General features: G+C 41.7%; 3 protein-coding genes and 1 pseudogene across 7 annotated transcripts; 3 read left to right on the top strand and 1 right to left on the bottom strand.

Moving 5' to 3' along the window:
* The first annotated feature begins 98 nt into the window (after nucleotides 1-98).
* LOC133896116 (uncharacterized) lies at nucleotides 99-4,993 on the top strand. Of its 4 annotated transcripts, none has more exons than XM_062336631.1 (9): nucleotides 99-353; nucleotides 990-1,180; nucleotides 1,609-1,804; nucleotides 2,285-2,455; nucleotides 2,542-2,658; nucleotides 2,977-3,174; nucleotides 3,644-3,703; nucleotides 3,791-3,889; nucleotides 4,540-4,993. In XM_062336631.1, exons 2-9 carry the CDS (start codon nucleotides 1,038-1,040, stop codon nucleotides 4,693-4,695), a joined length of 1,140 nt encoding a protein of 379 aa, XP_062192615.1. In that variant the 5' UTR covers nucleotides 99-353; nucleotides 990-1,037; the 3' UTR covers nucleotides 4,696-4,993. The 4 variants fall into 4 exon arrangements, with proteins under 4 accessions (XP_062192615.1, XP_062192618.1, XP_062192614.1 ...); XM_062336634.1 differs by having other exon boundaries at nucleotides 987-1,180; XM_062336630.1 differs by having other exon boundaries at nucleotides 100-278.
* Nucleotides 4,994-5,799: 806 nt separating this feature from the next.
* LOC133895115 (mitochondrial pyruvate carrier 1-like) lies at nucleotides 5,800-7,820 on the top strand (annotated as a pseudogene).
* Nucleotides 7,821-8,510: 690 nt separating this feature from the next.
* Nucleotides 8,511-10,434, top strand: LOC133895315 (mitochondrial pyruvate carrier 1-like). Of its 2 annotated transcripts, none has more exons than XM_062335542.1 (5): nucleotides 8,511-8,639; nucleotides 8,786-8,920; nucleotides 9,700-9,754; nucleotides 9,842-9,977; nucleotides 10,176-10,434. In XM_062335542.1, the coding sequence occupies exons 2-5, from the start codon at nucleotides 8,825-8,827 to the stop codon at nucleotides 10,210-10,212; spliced, it is 324 nt and encodes a 107-aa protein (XP_062191526.1). In that variant the 5' UTR covers nucleotides 8,511-8,639; nucleotides 8,786-8,824; the 3' UTR covers nucleotides 10,213-10,434. The 2 variants fall into 2 exon arrangements, with proteins under 2 accessions (XP_062191526.1, XP_062191527.1); XM_062335543.1 differs by having other exon boundaries at nucleotides 8,552-8,688.
* An 8,378-nt stretch (nucleotides 10,435-18,812) lies between these two features.
* LOC133895314 (5'-adenylylsulfate reductase-like 4) lies at nucleotides 18,813-21,944 on the bottom strand. The gene is made up of 4 exons (XM_062335541.1): nucleotides 21,558-21,944; nucleotides 20,099-20,286; nucleotides 19,889-20,013; nucleotides 18,813-19,609 (listed from the first exon to the last, which is right to left on the bottom strand). Exons 1-4 carry the CDS (start codon nucleotides 21,723-21,725, stop codon nucleotides 19,329-19,331), a joined length of 762 nt encoding a protein of 253 aa, XP_062191525.1. The 5' UTR covers nucleotides 21,726-21,944; the 3' UTR covers nucleotides 18,813-19,328.
* Nucleotides 21,945-27,501: the final 5,557 nt, after the last annotated feature.

Raw genomic sequence — 27,501 nt, 5'->3', positions numbered from 1 at the left:
AAAATCCGCATATTTTTCTTTAAAAAAACGAAGGAAAAAAAGAAAGGACTCCCGAACTCCAATCCACGTCTGACGTCCCCCGACCGCGTTCCCCAAAATAACAAAATCAAATGACTCGCCAGGGACCAAAATGAAAATCACAGAAACGGGGCAGGGCTTCTGAGAACGAATCGCGCCGGCGCCTCCACGGCCTCGTCCTCTCCGTCGCCCCGGCCGGGCACCGCGAGGAGGAAGCACGAAGCAGCCCGCTCCCCCGCCGCTTTCAGGGGCCTCCCAAGGCCCGTCTCCGGTTCCTGGCTCCTCCCGCTCAGGCGTTCTCGTCCCGGGTCCCTGGTGGGGACGGGATCCGTTCGGTACGTTCGGGCGTCGGTTGCGTCGGATTCGGTCGTTGTTGGCCGCGTGTGGACGTTTCATCGGGGGTGGCCTCACCGGTGGAATTTGGGGGATTTATTTTTGGTGTGGTTACGGGTCTCTGATTGACGGGGAATTTGGCTGCGGGCTGGAGGTGGCTAATGACCTGCATTTTTCGCTTGGTGTTGGGAGGAAGGAGGAGAAACGTTGCAAGAAGAAGGAAATTGTTCCGGATTGCCTCCTCGGACTGTTGGGCGTGATCCCAACACTGAAGTGCGATTGGATTCTGCAGTGTAGAGGGATCGAGATCTTGCTTGCTGTTAAATTACTGCTTCGGGTAACCTGATCCTTTGGGTCTCGGTAATGGGGTCCCATTTAGCTGTGGACACGAATGCTCATTTTACCTTAATTCATGTCTTTGCACATCTAGTGTTGACACTAAAAAAACGATGTTGTTGTTTGATCTCATGATACTAGCCACGTGAAATCATGCAAGCACCTTTTTGTTTTACTTCTATCTATTTTCATTACTTTGTCTTCGTAGGTTTTATTTTAAACACATATTCTACTTTGTTCCATGCTCAATTCGTGTGTTGGGAGCTTTACATTAATGGAGGGTTTTTCGAAATAAAAAGCAGGATATCTTTCTTGATATATAGACAAGGCATCCGAGCGTACTCACTGGAATGGATAAGAAGAAAGCGATAAATGACACTGAACCAGGACCAGCTCCTTCTCGTGCCGTGGACAGATTTGGTTTTTTAAAGCCAGAACAAAGCAATTCCTCTGAAGGAATTTCTAAAAGCAGATCCACACCTGAACGTGAGAGGTATGACATGCTGTACAAGAGCTTACCGTTATAGTCGACCTATGTTGACTATGTGATACGTTCATCATATCATACCTTCTTGATTAATTGCTTTCTGCCATTTCATTAAGTTAGTCCATTCCAATATGTTGTGGTATAATCAACTCAGTTTCTAGTTTCTACTTTCTAGTGGCTGGTACATTATACATTTCTGCACTTAGGCTTGGATCTTAGCTGTTTAGCAACTGATGCAAGAACAGTTCTAATACATTTGACTGCTTCGCTGATAAAGCACACTTCTTATTACAATCTATCCAGGTCACTCTGGCACCATATTATCATTCGTTTCCTGTAGTAGACTAATTTACCACACGCTACTTATTTATTCTCTAAACAAACTACCTCACACATGTAATTTTTTCCTTTTTTTTTTTTTGCCATTACCATAGGGAGGAAAGGCGGATAAGAAAATGGAGGAAGATGATAGGTGTTGGTGGCAGTGACTGGAAGCATTATGTTAGAAGGAACCCCCATGTGGTTAAAAGGAGAATAAGGAAAGGGATTCCTGATTGTCTCAGAGGACTTGTTTGGCAGTTGATTTCAGGAAGCCGAGACCTCTTGCTAATGAACCCCGGGGTTTATGAGGTGCTCATTATCATCTTTTTACTCTGTTTGGCATTTATATGATTGTGGTTTTCTAATTAGAGTTTTTCCCCATGCAAAAATACTTGACTCTTAGACTAAGATTTGAAGAGAAACAGGGGAACACAGAATGTGTTACAATCTAGCTCATATAAATCCTACTCCTATTGTTAGGAAAATAATAGCTGAACTCTTTGAAGATAATTTATAATAAGGCCATTACTCACATTGACCTTGGATCGTGTTGAAGGCTTGAAGCTCATTTTTGATGTGCAATTTTTACATTTGACTCCATCATACTTAGTCCTGACTTCACTGAAGTTTGCAGCTATTTTGAAGGAACAATTTGACCTAGTTTTCAGTACTCGTTATCATTATATCTTGCTTTCTTGTTGTCTTTATATTTCTAAATGACCATACTACTTTGTAGAGTAGAGTTCTTGTTCTTAGTATATTAATGTCATTGTGCTATTCTTTGGACAGACACTGGTGATATACGAGACATCAGCCTCCGAATTGGAAATTATTCGTGACATATCACGTACATTTCCATCTCATATTTTCTTCCAAAAAAGACATGGTCCAGGGCAAAGATCCTTGTATAACATTTTAAAAGCATATTCTGTCTATGATAGGGACGTTGGATATGTGCAGGTTTGTGTTAACTCTGCGGACTTAATATTTGGATACAAAGATATTTCCGGAATAATATGTTGTTTCTTTGCACAATCATTTTTCAGGGAATGGGATTTTTAGCAGGGCTGCTGCTTCTTTACATGAGCGAGGAGGATGCATTCTGGTTATTAGTCGCCTTGCTGAAGGGAGCTGTTCATGCTCCAATGGAAGGCTTGTATCAGGTAATTGAATTTTTTCACTGGAACAATACTTTTTCTGCAATTCAACCCCCACCCCCACAAACAAAAGAAAACTTCTTTGCAAACTTGGGCATCACATTTTCATGGTTGTCTTCATTGTCTACCTTATCTAACGTATACAAGTGATAAATTACTAAGTAAATTGACTGTTCATATTCCTGCCTACATTATCTTCTGCCAGCAGTGTCCATCTTCAGTTTGAGTGATTAGTAATGTGGGAAATGCAAAAGGTGGCAGCTTTTTTTCTGGAGGAAACCTGCTTGTTATAAACTTCTACTGATACTGTTTGTATCCTTACAGGCTGGTTTGCCGCTTGTGCAGCAATATCTGTATCAGCTTGAGAAATTAGTTATGGAGTACATGCCAAAACTGGGGCTACATTTTGTTGAAGAAATGATAAACCCAAGCATGTATGCAAGCCAATGGTTTATCACAGTTTTCTCATATTCCTTCCCATTTCATCTAACTCTTAGAGTTTGGGATGTCTTTCTTTACGAGGTTAGCATCATATCCAGCCACATATGTATTTTGTATTTAGATTTTATTTGAGGTTATGACTTATGAGCAGTGGTTGTTTTTCAAGCATGGTGGCTTCATAAACAGTACGATTGTATTTATTTTAGATCAGTGTGACTCCTTTCATTAGGAAAGCCTACTAATTTATTTATATAAAGTGTTTAAACTTAATATATAGTTGAATGATATGCATTCCTACTCTAAAATGGTCTTCTAATGATGCATGTGCTTGTGGTTTCCTTTTTCGACACACTTTTCAAGTCCAATTATTTTTTGACATGAATTTATGGTTCTTTCATATGATCATATTGTTGTTTGATGCTTCCAATTTATTCTAGTTTTCAGTTACTAAGTTACCAATCTTGCAAGTAAGACTATAAAGATACCTATTATATTGTGCACTTTCTTATCTGCTTGCTATTTCTGATTGCCGGCTGATTACTAATTACAGGGTATTAAGGTGGTATTCCAAGTGGGTTTGGCTCTTTTGAGATTCTGCCATGATGATTTGGTTAGCCTTTTGTGTCTTTTGTCGGTTTTGCTTGAAGCTATATTTAAACAAATGTTGAGAAATGTTGAATGGCTATCTTACTGCCAGGTCAAATTGCCTTTCGAGAAAATTTTACATGCCTTCAGAAACTTCCCCGAGGCGGCAACTGATCCAGATGCATTATTGCCACTTGCCTTCTCATTTAAGGTGATAAATTTTCTATTGCGAAAATTTTATAGTTTATAACATGTTTTCTGTGTGCTTTTGCTGTGGGATAAATTTGATCTTATATGCCTACCGGTACCATTATTCATTTCTTCCTTTTAGTTTTCCCATCACGGCAAAAACCAAAAGCTGTTCTGTACTGTTTCCTGAAATTACGTCCCATTTGTCTTTATGCTTTACGTTACAATGATCTGTCTCCTTTGCATAGTATAAGAGAACTCAATAGTATGTTATAAATAACAGTTATTGTATAAATTTTCTTTGTTGGTTTTATTAATGTAGCTATTTATGTGGATGCTTCTGTTTACTATCTAATTTTTCCAATATTGTTGTGTTTGATGAGTTCTTTATTATAACACTACGCTACTATTACCTTGTATTTCTTGTTTCAGTTCTGTTCCTCTGCAGCATTGAACTTACCTAACTGCGCCTGCATGTTCATTCTCACTTTTTTTTACATTCAGACATGTACGAAAATCTAGCAAACTTCATCCACTTCATTTGGATGAGTGAAATGGCAAATTGGAATGAATTGTTTCATTTGCCAGTTACAATGATGTGAAAACTGGTGGTGATACTACCATGCCTGGTAGATAATAATAACCGTGGCCCTACCATATTTTATATTTCAGGTGTCCAGTCGTCTCGAGGAGCTTCAGAAAGAGTATCAGAAGCGATTGGAGGGTTCCAATGAAAGTTCAAGTAGTAAGCGGCTTCAGCCTGTCGTATCGAAAACTATGAGCAGGGTTGGTAGCCACGTCGTGTCTAACTCAACCGTCGAAAAATGACCAATACATCTCGTGTTGAAGACAAGCTACACCAACCTTGTTGTAAGTTGTATGTGCATTGTATAGAATGGCCTTTATTCATTCATCCTTTTGTTCTAATCATAAGTTAAAAGCAATAAACCATGCTTTCATAAACACAAAAGGTAGAACTACACCTCCAATTATGTGGGGCAGCGGGGTTCTTGATGTTGTTCTCGATGCTGGAAAACTGTAAATACTTGTCGATCGATATGACGGAATAATGTTTCAAGCATTCTTTTGGGAGGAGATTTGGGCTGTACGACTTAGCCTTGTTCAAGGACATATGCTACCAGTGTCTTTGACAGGGCCTTTTTCTTTTCCCCACAGTAAATTTAATTGGTGGTCTCAAGGAAAGAAATGCTTGTGTGAGATGAAGAAGAAGAAAAACATTCGTGGCCAAAATAAAAAGGGCCTAAATGATGGTTACTGTATGGTCTCAAGGAAAGAAATGCTTGTGTGAGATGAAGAAGAAGAAAAACATTCGTGGCCAAAATAAAAAGGGCCTAAATGATGGTTACTGTACCACTCGGTCAATAAAGGGCATGCTCCTTATTTCTGCATCTTCCGTCAGTTGAGCCCGGATTTTTTTTATCCCTATATTCCTCCCCTTCGATACGATTCAACAAGCGCAAACTATGACGCATCGAATATTCATCGTCCCCCCCCCCCCCCCCCCCCTTAGAGGATTCCTTTTATTATTATTTTGAGAGTTATACCTTTCGTTTGGCAGCTTACGTATAAATATGCGGATTACAGTCAGTATGATGGCAGTTTAGAGCAATTTCAATTGGTTACTTATATTTGATTCTCTATTTCTCCTTCCTTTAAGTAGGATATTACTTTTTTAAATTCCACTATCTATTTCTCAGTGTACTCTAATCAACTTCTTAATTTAACCTTATATATACAAGTTTTTTTCTCATTTCTCTCCATATCTTTCTTCTCTCTGCAGACCAACCTCCCTCTCTCACCGCTGCTCTCTTTGACCTCCCTCTCCCCAAGCTCCCTCTCTCCATGCGGGCGGGTTTGGTGGGGTGGGGGGGGGGGCGCAATGGTGCGGGCAAGTGCAGGGGCGTGCGGGTGTGAGTGCATGTGTGGTGGCGCAGGTGCGGGGCAACACGGGTGTGAGGGAGTAGGCCATGCAGGGCCGTGCGCGGGTGCAATGTTACAACGCGGGACGAGAGGTGAGTGTATCTGATTGGGATAGAGGCTCGCTGCGACACGGGTGAAGAAATAAGGGTGTCTCAAAGAACTAGGTCGAATGAGGAGTTGGCAGAAAACAATTTTTTATCGTTTTTCTCCTAGAAATAAGGTAGGGGATTGAACAAGAGCTCTATTAGAGTTGCTTTCAGAGGATTCCTTCTATTGCTTCCAAAACCGCCGGGTGGAAGGTAAGTAGCATTTGGGACACGTCTACCATTTCCATTCTCTCCAACATCTCCGCATAATCGTAGTCACTCTTCTTCCCCCAGACGGTCTCTCCCGCCGCCGCTGCCACCGACGAAAGCTGCCGCCATGTTGGTGGCGTTCAAGGCGTTCTTGAACAGACCCGTCGGCCCCAGGACCACCCACTTCTGGGGCCCTGTCTCCAACTCTGCATGCATGAGCAACATCTGATCGATAGTTTGACTTTGGTGAGCCACGTCGTAGGTCGCTTGGGTCAGGCTGTCAGAGTCGTACTTCTGGTTTTGAATCAAATGGATTGATTTGAATTAAATCATGCCTTGCAGTTCGATTTGGTCGTGTCTAGGCCGTCGATCCGCCGTCCATTAATTTCCATTGCACCGAGTCCTGATGATCCGGATGCAACTAAATGCTCTGCAGACTGTAGTACAGACCCTGGCTCAACAAACTCTGCCCATTTGCACCCCATTTGTTGATTGCGCTGATTGAATTTATTTTTCAATTCATTATATTTGTCTATTTTTTCTAGGATCGTTTGGCTTCTAGCTGAATTTCTCTCATGGAAATACACAAACCGCGTATTATATGCAAAGTGATAACCCCTTTGAAAATTTTGTTTTGCTTCCAGTGTGTGGCCGATGCGAAAAGGCCTCCTGAAATGATATCCGGCAATATGACCGCTGACAGGGGTAGGTGAAATAACTGGGGATTTGTCTCGAAGATATACGTATCGGACCATCATTAACGCCTATGTTCTTTTGCACTTTTTTGTGTGTATTCTGCACTCTTTGTCAGGTTCGCATGGATGGTAAGATCACGGAGCTACTTCCTCATGGTATCCCATACCTGCAAAGAAAGCTTTCAGCTCTATTAGTTGTCTCACTGGGCTAGAGCTCAAGGGTAAGACTTGTGCGGCGATGAATTTGCTCGCGCCCTTTTATATGGTGTAAATTCACAACTTACCAAACTTCTGAAAAAAAAAACCTCTTCTAGGGATAAGACTCTGCCGACCTCCAAACCCCCACTCCTCCTCTCTAATGGAACTCAGAACAAAAATGATTGGATATCCCAAACTAGTCAACTAGGAATTTAGATGTTCTACTTATGAGGCTAAGACGTGTCACATGAATTTCTACATATAATAAATCATTAGAAAATGAAAATTTAACTAATATTCTATGCAACATGTACTGATAACGTGAGTCTGACCTGCTCCCCTCTAGAATATCCTCCTACCCCAACTTCCACCACCCACAACCGTCTTCCCGTCTCCGCCTAAGTCACCTCCACGATGCCCTTCTAGGCGACCCATTGTCGTAGCCCCTTTCAACGGCTGATGTCACCACCACCATCATCGCTTATGACTTCCCACTAAGCTCGCCTGCCAGCTGAAGCTCACATCCTAACCTTAAATCGTATTCCATGCTAATTCAAGATATGTTCCCAGGTTAGCATTTGCCACTTATCCGTTACCATGGCAATACAGAAGTAGAGATTTCATATCCACTACTTAATTTCACACCCTTATTTGTTCCCCTTCTTTTCCAGTGTGTTTGTATCTATTCTTGTCCTATTATTCACTAAGCTTCTGTATCCGTAGTATGTAACATGATACTGAAGCTAACGCATGAAACATATTAATGTTGGAATTTGGATTTCACAGGTACCTAGGGAAGAAAGACCGGAATGCCCAAAAGTGAAGACGCCCTGAACCTATAAATCCCTTGTACACTAAGCAAACTATTTATTTGGGAAGCCCATACTGTGATCATACAATCTCTGTATTACTATGTTGATGTGGAAATCCCAAAGATATATGTTTGTAGGGTTTCAAGTTTTGGTTCATGTTGCTCTGCCACACATCTGTCATAACACATGCCATTAATTCGCATAGGTGGATTATAATTTACGAGTCAAGGTTACGCTTGGCATTATTGGTTTAGTGTGACCTCTAGAGAGCGTGCTTTTTATACGCACTTGCTTTGAGGAGAAGGAACAAGGATTGCTTAAGAGGTTTTTAGAATTTAATTCAAATTTGAAGTTAGATTACATATTTACGATTGCTCCCTCGACCGTCGTGGGAAGATCGTCAGGGATCTACTTTTGCTTAGACCTGAGCATTTGTCGAGCTAGGCCGAGAAAAAGCCCTGTTTTTATCGGGCTGCAATCTGCTACCCAGGCCCGCCCATTTCGGGCTGGGCTCAGGCCGCACGTAATTTTCACACAACGAAAATGAAAAAAATTCTTGTCGTGCCAACCTTGGATCAGGCCCAGGCACCTTCGGGCTGCTACTCTGCTGCCCAGGCCCGCCCAAAAAGCACCACCTGGCTGACTTTTTTGGGCTTTTCCGGACCAGGCTTGATCCGGGCCGGGCCGGGCCGGGCCTGATATGCTCGGGTCGACTCTTTGCTATTCCCCATTCTCCAGCTACTCAATCTACGACTACTCCACCAGTCTTGCCCCTCGCTCGCCGACTCGTCGGCCCCTCCCGCCGCCGCCGTCGACAAAAGCTACGCGAGGTACCTCCCTCCCCCTCCAGGCAGGGGGATCTTCTCACGGAACCCCACGATTGGATCCTCTGTCCTGTCGGAATTACCACCGCCCCCGATTTCGTGCTGTTCTTGAAATCGATTCGGTCGTGATTCGGTATGTATGGCATGGGCAGGTGATTTCAGTCAGCTGCCGTGGGAGGGCTGATTTCGCCATGGCGACGGCGCTCAAGTCGTTCTTGAACAGCCCCGTCGGCCCCAAGACCACCCACTTCTGGGGGCCCGTCGCCAACTGGGGCTTCGTCCTCGCGGTACGCACTGCGGACTTGTTTTAGTTACTTTCCATAAATATGTGTGATTAGCCGATTCTAGCAACGAGTGCAATGTAGTTGCGTACTGTGGTATCGATGCTGCTGTAGTTCTATATAGGTGAACATGGCGCACTCTGCTGAGAGAATTTGAGTTGGAAAATCGTTTCTGTATGAAGAACACCTGGTTGATAATTTCCTTCAGGCAGTCAGATTCTAAAAGAGTAGTTTCTTGCTCTTTTGCTTAGTTTCTTGCTCTTTTGCTTAGTTACTTAGACACAGGAATGCTATGTCTAACGAGAAAAACTGTGTGTTAGTATCAGAGTTAAGGGAAGTTCGCAGGTGCCTCAGGAGCAGGGGTTTTTTGAGGGAAATTGGTGGTCTAAATGAACCAACCTTCTCCATGTAATATACATTTTCAAGGTCATGTGAGTCGGAGTACCGCTAGTTTTCAATGAAACAGATTAGGGAACAATTTTGTTTGATCATTGTCATTTGATATTTCATTGACTGCTACAGAGCAGAGCAGTTGGGTTAACGGCTTTGCGAAAATTATGTTATTCGGACACTCAAGCACTAATTTTCTTCTGTCTGCAAACATTATTGGACTTTTAGCTACATTTATCTCATGGAAATGCATAAATCATGCATTATATGCATAGATTGTGTTGCTAACACTTAGCTGGCATTACCTTATTAACTTCTGCCTTCTTTTATTTAACTCGTGTTTTGCTTATACATTGCAACTGAATAAGTCCTTTGAATTTTTGTTTTACTCCCAGGGTTTAGTGGACATGAACAAGCCTCCTGAAATGATATCTGGCAATATGACAGCAGGTAGGTGAAAACCTAGGGATTTATATCACAATTACTATTTGATGGGTGCATATCGAACCATAATTGATGCTTAAGTTTTTTATGCAGCCATGTGTGTGTATTCTGGACTCTTTATGAGGTTTGCATGGATGGTACAACCCCGGAACTACTTGCTTCTGGCATGCCATGCCTCCAATGAAAGTGTCCAGCTCTATCAGTTGTCCCGCTGGGCTAGGGCTCAGGGGTAAGGCTTCTGTATTGAATTTATGTTCCCTTAACATAGCAGTGCAGTACCAGAAATTTGTCAGTCACTATTTTCTTTGAGATTGTCTCTGCATATATTCTTTTCTTATTCATCAAGCTCTAGTCTATGCAATATGATCATAATGCTGAAGCTTATGCATAAATAAAACATATTAATGTCTGAATTTGGATTATGAAGGTACCTGGAGAAGAAAGAGCCGGAGGCCCAACAGTAAAGATGACCCGGAACACTGCAGTAACTTGTTCAATGAGGAAAAATTGAAGCTTTGTAATGCTCATTCTGTGATCTTACTGTCTCTGTATTACCGCAAGACAAAGACTATATGTGGAAATATTTATGATACTGTGTGCATTACAAGCTTCTCTTCCAGTTGCTTGGCCTGCCCATCTGTCCAAACAAATGACATCTTATCAATGCATAATCACAAATTTAATTATTGCTGTTTTACTGTTCAGTGTTATATTCGGTTTAACTGGCACATATATGCAGCCGTTCTGTTTAACGCATGCAATTTTGTTCCAGTACAGCGTCAATGTTCTTTTGGATATGAATACAAATCTATATTGATGGAACCCCATACTTAGGGCCTGCTTAGAAAGAGCGGGTTGCTCTGAATCTTATATTTGCATCCAAGCATGGCCTTAGTGAAAGGCACTGGGTAGGAGGTGAAATAGCGTGTTCGAACGGTAAAGGTATTATATGAACTAAATTTCAGAGAACGACGCCTGTGTAGTTTTTTGTATCGTATAATTACAATTTTCACACATTTCAGAGAATTGTATGTACACTTTAGTTCACACATTTCAGAGAAGACATATTACTCTAAGTGTTTTTCATCTTCTTTTTGATACTTAGAATTAGAAAATTCTTAATCTTCTTGCACATGTTCTTTGATCGTTCATATAATCATCTTAGGGACAAAGAATACCTAATCATCATTGTGAACTAAAATTTTTTATATCCTTCAAAACAAAATTGTTAGTCACAATGATATAGTTATTATTAATCATTAAAACACTTACTACTTACCTAGAGATCTATATGTTATAATCTCCTCTTTTTTGATGTTGACAACACAAATGAGAATTTTGGGATATCATACTAGGCAAAGACGACATATATCAATTAAGTAAGAGAAAACCTAGCACTATAACAACCTATCATGTTAGGAGAATAAAAATTAAACACGCATGAAATTAAATGCAATGTGATGACAAGCGGAAACAAATCTATAGAGAGAACCAAATAGCCTATCATTACATCAAAATCTATAAGATCAACCTAACTACCCAAAAACCTAAGCTACTCCTAAAATAAAAGCTTTCTAGCCACTGAAGCTAAGACTCTCTCTTCCAACTTCCCCTAAAACTAGACTCTCTCCTCCTTTAACATCTAAGCACCAAAAAGAGAACCCTACTAAGCACTCGGGGCCAGAGGAGACGGAGGAGCCGACACTATCGAAGAAGGTCGTACCATGAACTGAGAAGCGTCGGACTTGGAGTCGGAAGAGTCATGCTCGGCTGCAATGGCATCAATGACCGGAGAGAGGGACCTTGCTAAAGGCTGAACAGATGCAGAAGGAGCAGAAACCTCTGTCGACACTACGTCGGGACAGGGGTCGGAGCTGGAAGTATCGACACCCGAAGCTGCTGTCTGCTGAAGAGTGGCCTCAAGCTCGTCAAAAGCTGACTGCACAATAGAAAAAAGGCATGATTGAGGAGTGCTGAACAGGAACGGTCGGCTATGGAGAGTCCTCAAAGCTAAGAGGCCCAATGGTTAGAGGTGACATCAACAAAGGGAGCACTGACCTCTGAGAAGTCCCAACAGGTAGAGAGAAGACTCCAGTGGTGAAAAGTGCTGAAAGTGGGAAGCCTGACGTCAGAGTACTTAAGAGACCACTAACACTGCCTGGGAGAGGACTCAGGGCTATAGCTAGTGCTGGAGGTGTAGTTGGCAACTTATGATGCTCCCTTGCATGATTAATCTTAGAAGATGATATAGTATCACATGAAGAAGAGCATGCGATATAAAAATATCATTATAAGAAGTAGATATATTGACATTAACAACATCGATAATAGACAATTCATTCATACTAAGATCAATAGCATCATAAGTTAACTCAAGTTCTTGATATTTGCATTTCAAGTTAACATGATCAAGTTTTAGCTTTTTGTTGTTCTCTTCAAGAGACTTGCTAGATATAACTACTTTATCATATTTTTTAAGCACATCATTGTATTTAGCAAGTAACTCATTATAACTAGAGCTAACCTTTGCATTATCATTTTTAAGAGACTTAATTTTAACCTTTTGCTTCTTGATGATGGTAGCATAATAATTTATGAGCTTAGATAGATCATTAGGAGAATGACCATCATCATCACTACTATCATTATTCTCACTACTCACCTTGTTGTTACCTTTTGCTATGAGGCACATAAGTGATATGGAGGTAGCGATGAATCATCATTGGTGATGGCAAGGTCCGCGAAGTCCTTATCTTCATCATCACTTGAATCTTTACTTGACCTTTCGTCGGAGACCCATTCACCAATAATATAAGTCTTATGGCCTCCACCTTTCTTGTTGAAAAGCTTCTTCTTCTTGTCTTGACCTTTTGTCTTGTGATTGTCCTCATCCTCATTTGAATCAATCTTCTTACTCTTGTTTTTGTTTCTCTTGTCGGGATGAGGGCAATCATAGCATGTGGCTATATTCACCATAATTAGCACTTCTTCTTGTCTCTGCCACCGAACTTGTTAAATTTTTTGAAGCAAAATTTGTTCTTTTTGGGATCATAGTTGTAGCCCTTCTTGTCCAACTTGAATATCATTCTTGTGGTTCTTCTCATGAGGAGGGCAAGCTCTATGTTGGAGTCATTACCATCTTCATCGCTTTCACTTGTTGATGAAATCTTCACCTTGTTGTTGTTGTTGTTGTTGTTGTTGTTGTTGTTGTTGTTGTTGTTGTTGTTGTTGTTGTTGTTGTTGTCAATCATCTTGACCTTGATAGCAAGATTCTTCTTGGAAGAGGATTCTTCTTTATCTCCAAACAAGAATATCTTATGAGCATGAATTTTTCCCACAACATCGGTGATGGTCATGTTATTGATGTCTTTCTCATGAAAAAGAGAGATGATAATATTATATTGCGGCATAGGAAGCACCATCAAGATCCTACGAATGATATCTCGTTGAGACAATTGAGTGAGTTCAAGAGAATTGATTTCTTCAATAAGCATATTCATGTAAGAATACATATCACTGCACATCTCATTTGGAAGCATCTTAAATTGATTAAGGTTGTTCATTAGCATATGATATATTTTCTCTCGGAATTTTATAGAACCCTCATGAATTTCACAAAGACCGATCCAAATATCATGAGCTAATTTCTTGCTCCTTACTATAGAAAATACCTCTTCACTAATTCCCTCAAAAATAACATTTTTAGCCTTAGCATTCCATCTAATTTGTTGTTCGATAAATGGTTGATCAAACCCAATGGAAGAGGTTAGCCAAACTTTAAGGGAAATAGCCTCAAGATAGCTCGCTATACGAACTTTTCAATAGGAGAATTTCTTTCCCTCAAACCTTGTCATGCTACTTCCATCCCCGAGGGCTATTGCTATAGAATTTTAAGCCTATCAAGAGCATGAGGCTCTGATATTAATTGATGATCAAATGGCCCAAGAGGGAGGTTGAATTGAGAAATTAAAAAAACAAACAAGCTAGAACACAAAGTAAATATGGAAAGTAAAGCTTGCAAGTAAGTACAATGCTAAAATGTAAATACGGGAAAGTAAGGAGATGGATAAGAGAATACTGATTTTTTTCCGAGGTATCGAGGAGTTGCAACTCCCCCTAGTCCTCGTTGGAGCATCCACAAAGGATATCGCTCCCTCTTGAGTCATGAAGTCTCAAGTGTTCACTCATAGTTGACACTTCTCCATCTTCAGATTGGTGGGCATCAAACGAAGTACATAGCTTTGCCCGGGGCTCCTACAAGAACTCCAAGAACTCACCAAGACACCTTCAATCACAAAAAACCGGCTATGTATTACCAACCACAAAAAATAACAAGTTAATAGCTTCACTTGACCAAGATCAAGTGTAGACTACAGCTAGATGCACACTTGCTACTCTCCAAGCACTAAAGATGTCATTAACCTTCAATTAAGAACTTTGTAATTCACTCAAGTGCACTATCTTACTTCTTCATGACATACAGTGTATAAGCTCTTCTAGGGTCGAAGAGAGCCAACTGAAACCAAGGGGGTATTTATAGGCTAGAGATCCAAATTTAGCTGTTGCCTAACAACTCACTTTTTTTGTCAATACTGGATGATCCGGTGAATATCTCCTCATAATCACGGACAATCCAATGAGTACAAACTTCAGAGCCCCACTGTGCCAGTTGTCATTAGCCATTACTACTGAGGATAATCTGGTGTATGCATCCGGTGAGCATACCTTTAGCACCGAATCATCTGATCAGTTAACCTTCATTTTTCAAATAGCTGCAACCTTCTTTACAAAAATTAGTCCGGTGATTCCTCTTGCATTCACCGAACCATCCAATGAGTATAGCTTCTTCTAGAACCAATAAATCTTCTCTGCAAGAATTGCTTTAGTGTAAGAGTCTGGTATACACACCATGATCATGGGACCATTCGATGAACTAAGCTTCATACTTCATTACTTGAAATCGCCTTTGAAATAAATAGTCTGGTGCTTTCATCATTGCATCACCAGATAATTCGGTGAGTTAAACTTCATTTTTCTTGGACAATTCCACTTTTACTGAAATTAGTCTGGTGCTCTTACCAAACTAACACAGGACCATCCAGTGAAACACTTCTAATATTTTTGGACACGTATCACTAAGAAAAGCATCCGGTGATTCCATCACCTTAATCATCAGAACATCCGGTGAACTCAACATCTTTCTGTGTTGACAAACAAAGCATACTCCGGTGAGAACAAACTTCATAAGACCGGACCATCCGGTGAAGCTAAATTCACTGAGCTCGTCCAATTCAATCTTTTCCTGAGCTTTAACTTCACGACATCTTAATCATGGACTTCTATGAGCTATCTAGCGCTAGAGATTCACAAGTGTGTATCAAATAAAGTCTAGAGTTAATTAGATCAAGCTACTACTTTTAGCCCCTCTTTATAGTGTGGTTAAAAAGACTAAAAAAGAAGATCTATACTACTCTAAGTGTCATTTATCTTCTTTGTGATACTTAGAACTAGAAGATCCTTAATTTTCTTGCATATGTTCTTTGATAGTCCATATAATCAACTTAGGGATCAAGAATATCCAATTATCATTATGAACTAAAATTTTTAATACTCTTTAGAAAAATATTAGTCACAATGATATGGTTATCATTAATCATCAAAATACTTACTACTTATCTAGAAAACTAAATGCTACACCATCTCTTCCGATGGGGATGGGGAGCAGGGAGTCGGGACGGAGAGGGAGATGAGAGACTGATGGACTTAGCAGATAGGTACCCGCTTGTTTGGTTCACAAGTTAGCTTGGCTCGGTTCGATTCAGAAATGAGTTAGTACGGTGGCTCGAACTCGACTCGTTTAGACAACGAGCCGAATTGAGCTGAGCTAAGCCTCCACAAGTCTAAACTAATTTGTAAGTCTCGAGTTTATTATTCAACCCTACATATGTCTCAAGGACAGTTCTCACCATGCCTGAATCACTGGCAAAGTTCAGAGCCTGAATGCACGCCTCAACTTGCAGCCTGAATATATCCGGCTCCTGCGCCCATAAAATATCGCGGATGACGAACCCACATCCACCCGTGTGTGATTCTTGATTAAACGATGTTGATTTTCAGAACATCAGATGTAGGATTTTTCCATACTGTTGGCCTTTGAATGCCTACCTCCTCCTCTGTACTCAGGTGGGTGATGAACTCTTAAGCATTGACATGAGCTCTTCTGCAGATTTCCCGAGCTCACTTTGGGGTTGGGGAAAGGCAACTCTGGGAGTGTGTACACAGCTATCTCGATCATTTATATCTCATATGATATTTATCTATTTATTAATTCTTTTATATATTTTATATTTTTTTATCAATCTTTTAACATGTCATGGATGGGCCTGTCCGGCCATTTCGTCAAGCGGGTGCCTGTCGCACGGCCTACACGGGGCCGCACCTTGCTGCGCTCTTGCCTTGACCTCGTCTGCGTCGCCGCCATGAATGGAGGCTGCTCCGTGATCAATCCGGCCACTGGTGCTGTCTCCCACTTGCCCGAGACACCGCCGCCGGAAGCGGATGAGTGGGATCAGTGCATGTCGTATTGGGGCCACGAGCCTGCCTGAGTACAGTGTTTGCACTTGGGCCTGTGGACTCCACGGGAGAGTACAAGGTGCTCAGGCTAGCATCCGTGGCTTACAGTTGCAGATGGAATGACCTTGATGGGGATTACCTGCTTAGCAGTGTTCTTACCGTCAATGGCGCCAGTCACACTCGGTGGAGATCAACTGAGCTCGTTAACATGGACAGTGGTGTTGTTGTCGGCGCCTCGGCGGGGCCGTCTACTACTTCTGGTCGGATATGTATACCGATGAAGATCAAAAAGAATACATCAAGAGATGACATTGTACCGGACAGAGGAGTGGACTGCTATCCCAGGACTGTATTTACTGGATGACGATGACGATGATAGCGAGTACATTTCTATGTTGTCTGAATCTACTTTAGTGGAGCTGAAAGACTACTTAGTTCTCAAGCGGAACGGGAGAATCTTCTAGCAACAAGAGAATACGCAACGAGAGAATATGATGGTCGCCCTTGTGGCAAAAATCAAGGAGGAGTCTCGGCCATGGTGCCATATGGAAGCTAAGAGTCTGGTATATCTAGTTGAATTCGTTTTCCTCTTTTGTTTTTATCTCTTAAAGATTATGTATTTTCTCCTACCTGTTTCTTTCAAAAAAGAAAAAAAGAAAGGCTACTTAGTTCTAGTACACAACCGTGGTCATTATTCTAGTTGTTTGGACCTGTGGTTTCTAATAGATTCTGAGAAATGTCTATGGGTGAAAGAATACAGCATATGGGCTCCTGAATCGGTTATCCCAGCTGACGTGAGGCTTGTGAAACCTTTGTTGTTGCTAGATGATGGGAGAATTGTCATCTTTCTTCGCGAAAAGGGAGTGCTGCTCTTGTATGATCACACGAACAACGTGTTTTCAGAAGTGGAGGCGAGACGGCTTGATGAAGTTCGTCTGTATACAGGAAGTCTGCAGAGTTTACGAAGTGTCCCCAATTTGTAGTATCATCCTGTTATTTTATTTTCTACCTAGCTAGCAAACATTATGCAGCTGGATCACTTTATTTGCCCCTGGTTGTGATTTGTGTGTGTGCTGTGTGGGTGGAGATTGTCATATTTTGTGTCTCATCTTACAAATTAAGTTATTAATTCCACCAAAGTGATATGATCTTTGGTGTTGGCTATCGTTTCTGTTGGTGAACTAGGTCTAGCAAGTATTCCATATTTTGGCTGGTTTTGGGCACAATGTAATTTAGTTTTGCAGTGCATTTCTTGCCAATCTGCATCTCTGCTGTGACTGTCAATCTTTTCTTCGTTGAGAAATGAATCTCCTGTTCTTGTTTGAAAATTAGTGCGGAAACAGAAGGTCATGTACGAAGGAAGGCAGCCTCTTGTGTTCATAGAATGGGTAATGAGATGAAGCTAGCATGCTGCTATGTTGATTGGTCTGTCTGGTGTCCTTGACGAATAGCTCGTTCAGTCCTTGATAAACCCATGTGCAGTGTGTACTCATGATGTCGCAGAAAATTAAGTATTCCCTTCGTTTTGCCATGAGGTTGGAGAGACAATCGATGATGAGGCGCCACCCCCCCCCCCCCCCCCCCAAAAAAAAACTGAAGATCATAATTTACTATGGATTTGTGTTCAAGTCGAAGCCAAACAATGCTAACAATCTCCACACAGCACACTCAAATTACTACCAGGAGAAATGATGTTCGACTCCGTCGTTCAAATTAGTGCCAATTTCACTCAGAAAAAAAAAACAAATTCACGAGTACATGCTACAAACACTTCTCTTTCTTTTTTTTTAGTCGAACAGGCTACAAACTCTGAGACGCAGACTGGGTGATAAAACACATTTGTTATGGAACTGCATCATACAGGATATTATCACATGTTAATAACACTCTAGCACATACTCAATAGAAATTTAGGTCGATAAGGTGGAGGAACGGGGTCGCGAGACATAGATCGATATCTAACAAAAATATGGTACGAAGAGGTATACCTCTTTAGGATGACAAATTAGGGACGCAGAACGCAAACCTAATTCATCTGGATTGATGCTTCATCGTAAAGACTAATAACATATATTTGACCATGCCACACCTACTAATTAACCTATTATCAAACTCAAGCCCACCAGCCCACAACTACTCACCATATCCTTATCATCTCCACAGTCCACACTGCCACCCCCCCCCCTCCTCTTTCTCTGTCCACCTCTTCACTTGCACACACTGCCGAAGAATGACGCACCCCGCCTCCACCTTGCTCTCCGCTCAAAGCTGCCGCCGTCCTCCTCCCACCACCTCCTGCCCTCCTCCTCCCGCCGCCTCCTGCAACGGCACTGTGGAGCTTGGCAAACATGGAGCATCAAGCCAAGCGCAATGTTCCCGATCCGGGTTGTTCGATCCAAGGTCGTAAATCGCCAAATCAACCCGAACTCCCGTGAGTATGCTCCAGCCCAAGAAATACAAGATGAGCAATTCCATTTACAGACCAGAAAACTTTACTAGAACAATCAGCCGATCAATATAATAGATAAGTACACACAAAAGGTAATCACAAACATATCAATCCTGTCTATGACTAACCTAAAAGAACAATCTTTCTTAGAATACATGTTTTTTATGTGTATCAGGAGTAACACCAAGATACAATTTTGTATGGAGATGGCTGATGGTACCGTCAAGGCAGCAGGATGATCACCATTCCCGTCAGCATTTCCAAGAACGTCACTTAAGCTTGTATTAAGGTACCTCCCAAGAAAGACAAAATATAGTTGACACAGAAAGAGTTCGACACAGAGGGAAGACAGTACATCCATTGATGAGACCAAATATAGCTGCTATGAACACCTTTTTCACTTCTAAGCCACGAGCCACCCATGTGGATTAACTTTTGAGCAGACATTGACAGAAAACCACACCCAAAGGATTCCCGTTTGCTGCCTGCATCACTTCCTATGTGTATGATGCCTTGTTTAGACAGTCAGTTCAAGTTTTCAGGTCCACATTGCCTTCCTCAAGACAAGCTAGGAAACAACCTATTCAGTTCATAAAGTCGCATCCTCCAGGCTTGCTTCAGACATGCATTGAGCTTGGGCAGAAGGAAATGAAGTAGCCTCAAGAGGACAAAAGAGCTAGCCAATGCAAGACATGTATCTTGATGAAGTAATCTGTCTGGTGATCTTGCCCACAAGAACAGATAATCCTCCTGGTCGGTCTTTTTGTCATTACCGATTACATTTACCGTGTCTTCCATTCTCTCCAGGGATGTAGCATCCAGTGACACAGGATTCATACCTTCAGCATTCCAAAAAGAGAAAGGTGAAATTCTTGAAAATTTTATGGAAAGGTGAATAAACACTAGAGTGGCTCCAACTGGGAACTGAATCCTACTAAAAAGCCACCATATCTACAGTTCTAGGTAAGTTACATGCTAAATCTGCAGCACAATAACATCTGAAAGGTCAAGGTGCAGCAGGACAGAACCAGCTTTTCGGTTGAACTTTAATCAATTTCAGTAAAAATTAAGACATGTATCATTTGGTATCACCAATTCAGAACATTGAGCAATAATACCTGTAACATCTTTATAGAACATAGCAAGGGAATTCATAGTCCGAGATCCATGATAGCGCACACGCACTGTAGAGTTCACAAGGAAAAGCGTCGGGAAGGCACGAATCCCGTATCTTGACAAAATTCTGCAATTTACGTATTCAAGTGAATTGCATGCCAAAATTTAGTAAAAATCTAACTTTCAAGTTTATTTCTTTCAGAAATGCGCACCTTGGTTCGATACGAGATTCTTCAAAAGAAAAATGAGCAATTATTGGGAAAAAGGATGACAGCTTTTGAAAATCTGTCCTGAAAATTTTCGAAAAAGGACACCACGAAGCATAAAAAAGAATAGCAACAAAATCTTCCCTGTTCTGCAGCACAAGTGTCACTGCCTTTTGCAGAGCCCCATCGTCCCCCTGGCACGTAAACACTGGAGCATGAAGTAACAAACAAGAAGAGTAGTCCATTCAAGGTAAGTAACAAAATAAAAGAAAGTTTGAGAAGCTTGATTACTTGCGTAGTTTTACCAATCAACCTGTGCACATAAATTTGGACATACAAGTAGCAAAGGAGGAATATTTTCAATGTACTGCCAAGGCAAAGGAGGAATAGCTGTACTCTCAGAAAAGTAACATACACTCCTCTATGGCTCGATGCAAAAGATAACAAAACCGAGTCCTTGAGACAATTCAAACCCTGTAATTGTTTTTTTTTTTTACTTTTTAACAATAGATGACAATCAAAACTATAGAATGTATAAACAGTACATAAGTTTCACAGCGAAGCAGACAAGTATTTTACAATGGGTATATTTATCAGGATGGTGTGTAAATACAAAAGAAAAGAGATTCCATGGTCAACTAGCTTTTCCGTGTATCATACAAAAAGGAAGTCATACACTAGGTGGTCCACAGGAAAATAAATAAATCATTCACATATTAAAACCATTAACAAATACGTATGGCCAAATCAAGGACAGTTAGCCTAGCACACAGATCCAACTTTCGTCCCGAAGAACTGGCACGAACTAAAAAGTGTGATGTACTCATGGAGTCATGAGGAACAAAAAGAATCTCTGATAAACAGTCAGCTACAATTCATTTCTGCTGTCCTAAAATTACTTCCTACCAGCATCATCACAATCATAAAAACCCAAGATATTCAGCACTGCATATCCTGGGAAGCAGTTGCAGCGAAACCAATTGCTTATGTTTTTATGCCAACCAATCCTCGTTTCCGCTCTCCATTCAACTTAAAACAACTTAACGAAAGAAAAAAAAATCAATCCAACAGACAGACACGCTGTCATGAAGATACAGCAGACCTCCAACCTTAGTGTCTGAGCCGTAAGATTATGTGGTTTATCGAGATGCTTTGAATGTTCGAGCACAAAGGTTACTCAATTTTGCCATCAAATAGAACTACACAACCTCATCTTGGACAGAAAAGCTTGCAAAGTTCCAATATATTGCGAATTTATCTCGGGCAGAGCTTAGATCGACAGGTTATTATTACCCACTAGCATGTGATTCAGTCCTTCCAGAGCCAAATCGCAAAGGTAAACAGAAGCAAAACGACATTGAATTCACGCACAACAGACGGCAACCCAGTAACGCAAACAACTGGACGCTAATTTCCGTTCGCGTAACGGTGAAATCAAGCGGTAGAATAGTAAAGCTGAGCTCACCTCGACGACGCCGGCGTGGTGGCCCCGAATCCCCGGGGCGTCGGCCGCTGGGCAGGAGGCCTGCTGCAGGACCGCGGCGGCGGCGGGTGGCCTCGGACAGACCCCGTCCCCGGCGGCGGCGAGGAGGGGGAAGAGGAGGAGCGCCGCCGCGGAGGCCGCCGCCGACATGGGGCAACCCTAACAGATCGCGAGCAAGCGAGCTGTGGTCGCGCGGTCTCTGGACCCCGAGCGGGCGGAGAGGGAGGAGCCGGTGAGGCCGCGGGGAAAGGGGACCGGATGAGAGGAGGGAGAGAAGGCGGAGGCGGCGAGCTAGCTGGGTCGCCCCCGTTTGTTTCTTTTTTGTCTGTCGCTATCTTTGCCTCTCTTTCTCCTCTCTATCTCCAATCAAGACAGCGTTCAAATGCAGGTTGCTATCAAAGTCAAACACATCCATTTTCTCCAAAAACTCTATTCAATCAAGCTCATCTATGTGTATTGTGTTTGTATAGCATGGCTAGAGCATTCACAGTCAGTGTTTCGAAAGGCGGTTCTAGTGGTGCTTAGGCGCTAGCGGAGCAGCACTGCTTTGCCCAGCATGTGGGCATTTCGTCTGCGTTTTTCTAACTAGAGCTATTTAGGGATTGGTTTATGTAGGAAAGTTAGGTTAAATTGGAAAAGAAGAAAGATAAACTATGCTCATGGATCTCGTGGATGTATTATATGCTAATTTCTTCGTTTAAATATGCTGGATTTTCTCTATTTAACATACATGACTCTGGCCATGTGAAAAAAGTACAATTGTCTAGACAAGCCTAGCAATACATAGGCGCTAGGAGGAGCCTGACCGTTTACCTAGCGCCTAGTGTTTTTTAACCATTATTTATAGTGTCAAGGAGCCTAACCGCTTGCCTAGTGCCTAGCGTTTTTTAAAACATTGTTCACAGTGCATTTTGCCTCAGCAATAATTATGCTATGCCAAACAAAATAAAAGGTTGGTGAGGAGAGCTAAGAATGAAGAACCAAGAGACAAATGGAGCGTTTATGATGAGAGAGATAGAGAGGGAGCGGTTAGAATTGATGGGTGGATATTTTTTTTTAATAAAGAATGGAATTGCTTAGAAAAAATTTAGTCACCGACTTTTATTGTTCGATTTTGTGTTCCTACTCTGGCTCATATTGTCATATTGTAGGAGGGTGTTGGGGCACATGTGGTATCATGATGAAGCCGAGGAGACAAAGGGACATTTAGACCTAGAGGCAGATGATTTGGTAGTGCCATTCTGCTAAAGACAAAGAAGAAGAAGAAGGACAATGGCTAGAGATAGCACATTACTGGAGTAGGGGAGGAGGGGTTTGCCTAGTTTGCAAACGATTGTGAGCTAGTTAGCTCACGGGCAAGTGCTTCTTCCTTTTCTGGAAACCATCTAACTCCTTGTTGCTCATTTGTTTATCCGTCTTCCATTCTTCCTCTGATGAAATTAGTTAGCGATGGGAGCTACCCTTTGTGATGCATGGGTGCGAGCAAGATCCAGGAAGGAAGCACGTGAGGTAGTGGAGAGATGGGGAAAAGATATAGGGAGTTGGGTGGTCGGGAGCAATGTCAACTAGAAAATGAATTTGAGCAAGATGTTGGGGTGATTGGGTCTAGAAAAGAGAAGCAGAGCGAGTCAACGGGGTTGGCCACGAAATAAAATAGCCTGCATGTGTGCTCAAATCAAGAGTTTCGAGAGAAAAGGGTGATGCAAGTAGCCGTAAAGGAAGGAGAGTGCAGCGGCAGGAGTTGCCCATCAATGGGAATTGCCAGTATACTTTGGCTTTGGCTATGCAAGGGACATACATGTGGGGGTGGTAGCAAGGGCGATGATGAAGAATCATATTATGTAGTAAATTCCTCAGGGTTTTAGAGTCCATTCTAAGTCAATATGTGCGGCTTTATTTTTATTTATATCTATTTATTACACATATGGTATTGGTTGAATGAATCGCAGGAAATATGGAGTGAATAAATCCAAATTTGTGTTGAAGATGACTCAAACCTGGGTGATCTAGGCGTACATCCACACCCTCAACCAACTGAGCTAGGCTCAGTTCCTTTGGGACAGGTGCATAGAAGATGCGATTCAGAGCAACTTCTCCAGTTGACGCACTACCAGATTCAGCACTAGAATGTTTGGAGGGGTCCAATACAGTTGCTTATAGCGACCATACCACCCTCTAGAAGCATCGCCTCATCCAATTGACCATCTTCTATAAAAGGGGTGTGCCACCATTCCACACAAGTTGGCAAGATGATGCAAAAGGAGACATTGAGGGCACCCAGATACGCTCGCCGCAGATCCAACTTTAGGTTTCCAAGCCTTCGAGAGTCTCCAAGGGATTATTAGTCTAGAGTCCTGATCGAATGATCAAGATAGCTTCAGTAATCAAAGGGGAGTTCTTTATTTACTTTGTTTATTCATCAGCATGGTTCTTATTTGTGATAATCCCTTGATGTGTAAGTAGTCCTTTTAGGACTACCGAGATGTAGGATATTGGGAATGTGTAGAATTGGACTAGTGCTTACAATCCAATAATTAAGCATGTTAGGATATGTTCTATAGTAGTTGATTAATCTTGCTTTAACTAATGCTTGTTGTCTTTATAGGGCATCCAAACAACTTGACCTAGGATTTATCTTATTATCCCTATCTACATGAACAATTGCTCTTTGTGGAGATGAACTGGAAGATCCCTAAGGGACAGATTAGGGCGATGATGGGAATTCACCACAATCTGAGGAACCAAATATTGCCATGAAACCTAACAATATCTTAATACCAGAACATTTACACAAGTAGAAAAGGGGAGAGATGGACAATAGTGCTATGACATCTCAGACATGACTAGTGGTGATATAAGAGTAACATGCATATAATAACGAAACACAATCTAGCACTTTTGTCGACGATTTATGAACCGCTGATCTAACAAACTTGTTGAAGAATTAAGGGATGCTTTGAGTAGACGAATCACAAGAGGAACACACATGAGTTTTTAGACAGTTCGAGCCTTCTTGAGGATAATAACCCTACGTCATGTTTATCTTATATTGATCTGAGCCTGTAACAAAAGGAGTGTAGCTATCCTAGATGGATTTCAACCTAGTCGGCGACTTCATTCTTGGCTTTTGTTGGCTTCTTTAGACTTGTTTGGGTTTGTGTCTATTCGGTTTGGCCTGTAATGACTTGTCCTCTGTAGGCCTTCTGACTCCGTATATATATGGGGGTGTCGTATGTTCTCTGAACTCCACATTCCTATTCTTGGAGATAAACTTTCCCAGTTACGTCTTGGGTACCTACGGGTAGTTTCCTTTCATACAGGGATCCCCTTCCTAGAGACAGAGATATATCCTGGGAATTGTGGGAAACTGTAGGGTGCCTGGATATGGTAACTATCTGTTATTCATCGTCAACTTTGTTTCAACACATTTATGACTTCTTCTATCTACACCTAGCTCATGATCCGAAGTCTCCTATGGTCGTTATTACTATTGATTGCATATACCACATTATTTACTAGTGTTTACTTTATTGCTTTTGCCATTTGTTGCTATTTAAGTTCCTTATTTCTCTTGTATCATCTTCCTATCTTTGCGGTCCTTAGCTTGCTCACGGCTATAGTAGTGATAGTATTACGCTTGTTTCCAGGCCCGGCCCTTGGGGGGGGGGGCAGCCGCCCCGGGCCCCCAAATCCCACGGCCCATTACTCCATTAGGTATTTTATTCTCTGTCGCTCTGACATCGTGACGCGCACGTGCCGACGCTACGGCCTACGGCGAGTCGGCAAGCGCGAGACGCCGAGACCCCGAGTGCGGACTGCGGAGTGCCCTGCCTGCGGCTGCGCCCTGCCTGCTGCAGACCTGCAGTGCTGCCTGCCGCCTGGTGGCCTGCGACGCGCGGACGTGCCGTGCGGCAGGTGTGGACGCGCCCAGCCGGCAGCCGCCCAGTCGCCCACGCCGAGTCGCGACGCAGTCACGCAGACGGCCGACCGCCGACGCCGGACGCCAGTACGTCAATTGAAATCGATCGCTCGCACCAGTGGATACTTATTTTCTTTTCCTTATATAAAGGAGACAATTTTGCTTGCTATGTACATGTACCGGCACTCCGGCAGATGCAGTAGGTGGTGCCTTTTGTTCATGAGCCAGATGATCTGCTGCGTACGACACCGGACGCGCTTGCAGTGATCCTCTCTGGGAAGGCACGGTACTAAATATGCCTGCATGAAGGCCAATAATCAGTTGACCTTCTATTATTCTAATTAACTTGACCTTCTAACTTCATGCAAGAGATATACTGGATTGTATCTAGATTGAGGCCATTGTACTATACAATCACTCAATCAGTTAATTACATGGATTTGTTTTGGTGATCAATTCTCAAAATATGCATATTAATTGTTAATTTGTTTTAATTTTCAGCGGGAAGACGTCGAGACGGTGGCTCGCGCTCGTCTAGTAGTCTTAGTCGACGAATTGGTGATTGAGGACAACGGTGAGACGGCAATTTGGCCTAATCATTGCGATAATAACTTGTCTTAATCGTCTAGTTGGTGATCCTTGTAGTATTTCAACCACTAATGTATTTTCTTTTTAATTTCAGCATGTTCTTGAATTATGTCTTCTAGAAAGTATGCATCTGGCAGCGAAAAAAGGAAAAAAAAGGAAACGAGTAGATGAGTTGGTGGAATCACAAAAGGGAGCCATTGATAAATTTTTTAAGAGTAATACGAGCAGTTCAAAGAACCCGGATGAGTTGGCGATAACTGTTATGGAGGAACAACCTAATGAGAATTCAGAAGACCAATGCCCTACAGAAGAAAATATAGATACCAATGAGGATGATAATAATGTGAGTGATCATGAGCATATATTTAATTCATCTGCTAGTGTTGATGAACAACCATTTTTTTTCTATGGATATCTATGATCCACGAAATTGGGGTAATCTTGATAACAAAGCTAGAGACGTATTAGTTGAGAAGGGACCTATAAGAGAAGAAAATCTTAAATTCCCTTTAGATGGTAACTCAAGGCATTTTTCGTATGCTCATTATTCTAGAACAATGAGCAATGGAGAGGTACATGACAGAAAATGGTTGGTTTATTCTAAGCATGTTGACAAAGTGTTTTGCTTCTGTTGTAAGATTTTCAAATCTAACAATAGCAAGAGTTCATTAGGAGATAATGGATTTAGAGATTGGAAGCATCTCAGCGAAAGGCTCAAAGAACATGAAACTAGTGTCGAGCATATTACTAGCATGAGGTCTTGGAATGAATTAAGTACTAGATTGAGCAAAAATGAAACAATTGACAAAGATTTGCAACAGAAAATCACAAAGGAGAAAGAACGGTTGAAGCAAGTTTTGTTTCGAATAGTTGCTATTGTTAAATATCTTGGTAAACGAAATTTGGCTTTTAGAGGATCTAGTGAGCAGCTTTACAATGATAACAATGGTAATTTCTTAGCTTGTGTTGAGATGATTGCAGAATTTGATTTGGTAATGCAAGACCACCTTAGGCGCATTCAAAACAATGAAATTCATTATCATTATCTCAGTCATAAAATTCAGAATGAGTTGATTTCTCTTTTGGCTTCCAATGTTACAAATACTATCTTAAAGATTATCAAAGAGGCCAAATATTTCTCCATTATCCTTGATTGTACCCCTGATGTGAGTCATGAAGAACAAATGACTTTGATAGTTCGATGTGTTAATATGTCTAAGAGGAAAACAAAAATTGAGGAGTACTTTCTTGGATTTTTGAAGGTGGATGACACATCTGGTTTGGGGCTTTTTAATGTATTGCTTGAGTCTTTGAAGTCATTTGATCTTAATATTGGTGATATAAGGGGTCAAGGATATGACAACGATTCAAATATGAAAGGAAAACACCAGGGGGTACAAAAAAGGTTGCTTGATATCA

This window comes from Phragmites australis, chromosome 16 (genome assembly GCF_958298935.1).
Source record: "Phragmites australis chromosome 16, lpPhrAust1.1, whole genome shotgun sequence".
Lineage (NCBI taxonomy): Eukaryota > Viridiplantae > Streptophyta > Magnoliopsida > Poales > Poaceae > Phragmites > Phragmites australis.
The sequence above is the reverse complement of the archived record's forward strand: the minus strand, read 5'-3'. Positions and strand labels throughout refer to the sequence as shown.

Coding starts and splice junctions, on each gene's coding strand:
- LOC133896116 (XM_062336631.1), top strand. CDS start 1,038: ATGGATAAGAAGAAAGCGATAAATGACACTGAACCAGGACCAGCTCCT. Junction 1,805..2,284: donor TGAACCCCGGGGTTTATGAG/GTGCTCATTATC, acceptor TTCTTTGGACAG/ACACTGGTGATATACGAGAC. Junction 3,704..3,790: donor GATTCTGCCATGATGATTTG/GTTAGCCTTTTG, acceptor TCTTACTGCCAG/GTCAAATTGCCTTTCGAGAA.
- LOC133895315 (XM_062335542.1), top strand. CDS start 8,825: ATGGCGACGGCGCTCAAGTCGTTCTTGAACAGCCCCGTCGGCCCCAAG. Junction 8,921..9,699: donor ACTGGGGCTTCGTCCTCGCG/GTACGCACTGCG, acceptor TTTTACTCCCAG/GGTTTAGTGGACATGAACAA. Junction 9,978..10,175: donor CGCTGGGCTAGGGCTCAGGG/GTAAGGCTTCTG, acceptor TGGATTATGAAG/GTACCTGGAGAAGAAAGAGC.
- LOC133895314 (XM_062335541.1), bottom strand. CDS start 21,725: ATGTCGGCGGCGGCCTCCGCGGCGGCGCTCCTCCTCTTCCCCCTCCTC. Junction 20,287..21,557: donor ACCACGCCGGCGTCGTCGAG/GTGAGCTCAGCT, acceptor TTTACGTGCCAG/GGGGACGATGGGGCTCTGCA. Junction 20,014..20,098: donor GAATCTCGTATCGAACCAAG/GTGCGCATTTCT, acceptor CGTAAATTGCAG/AATTTTGTCAAGATACGGGA.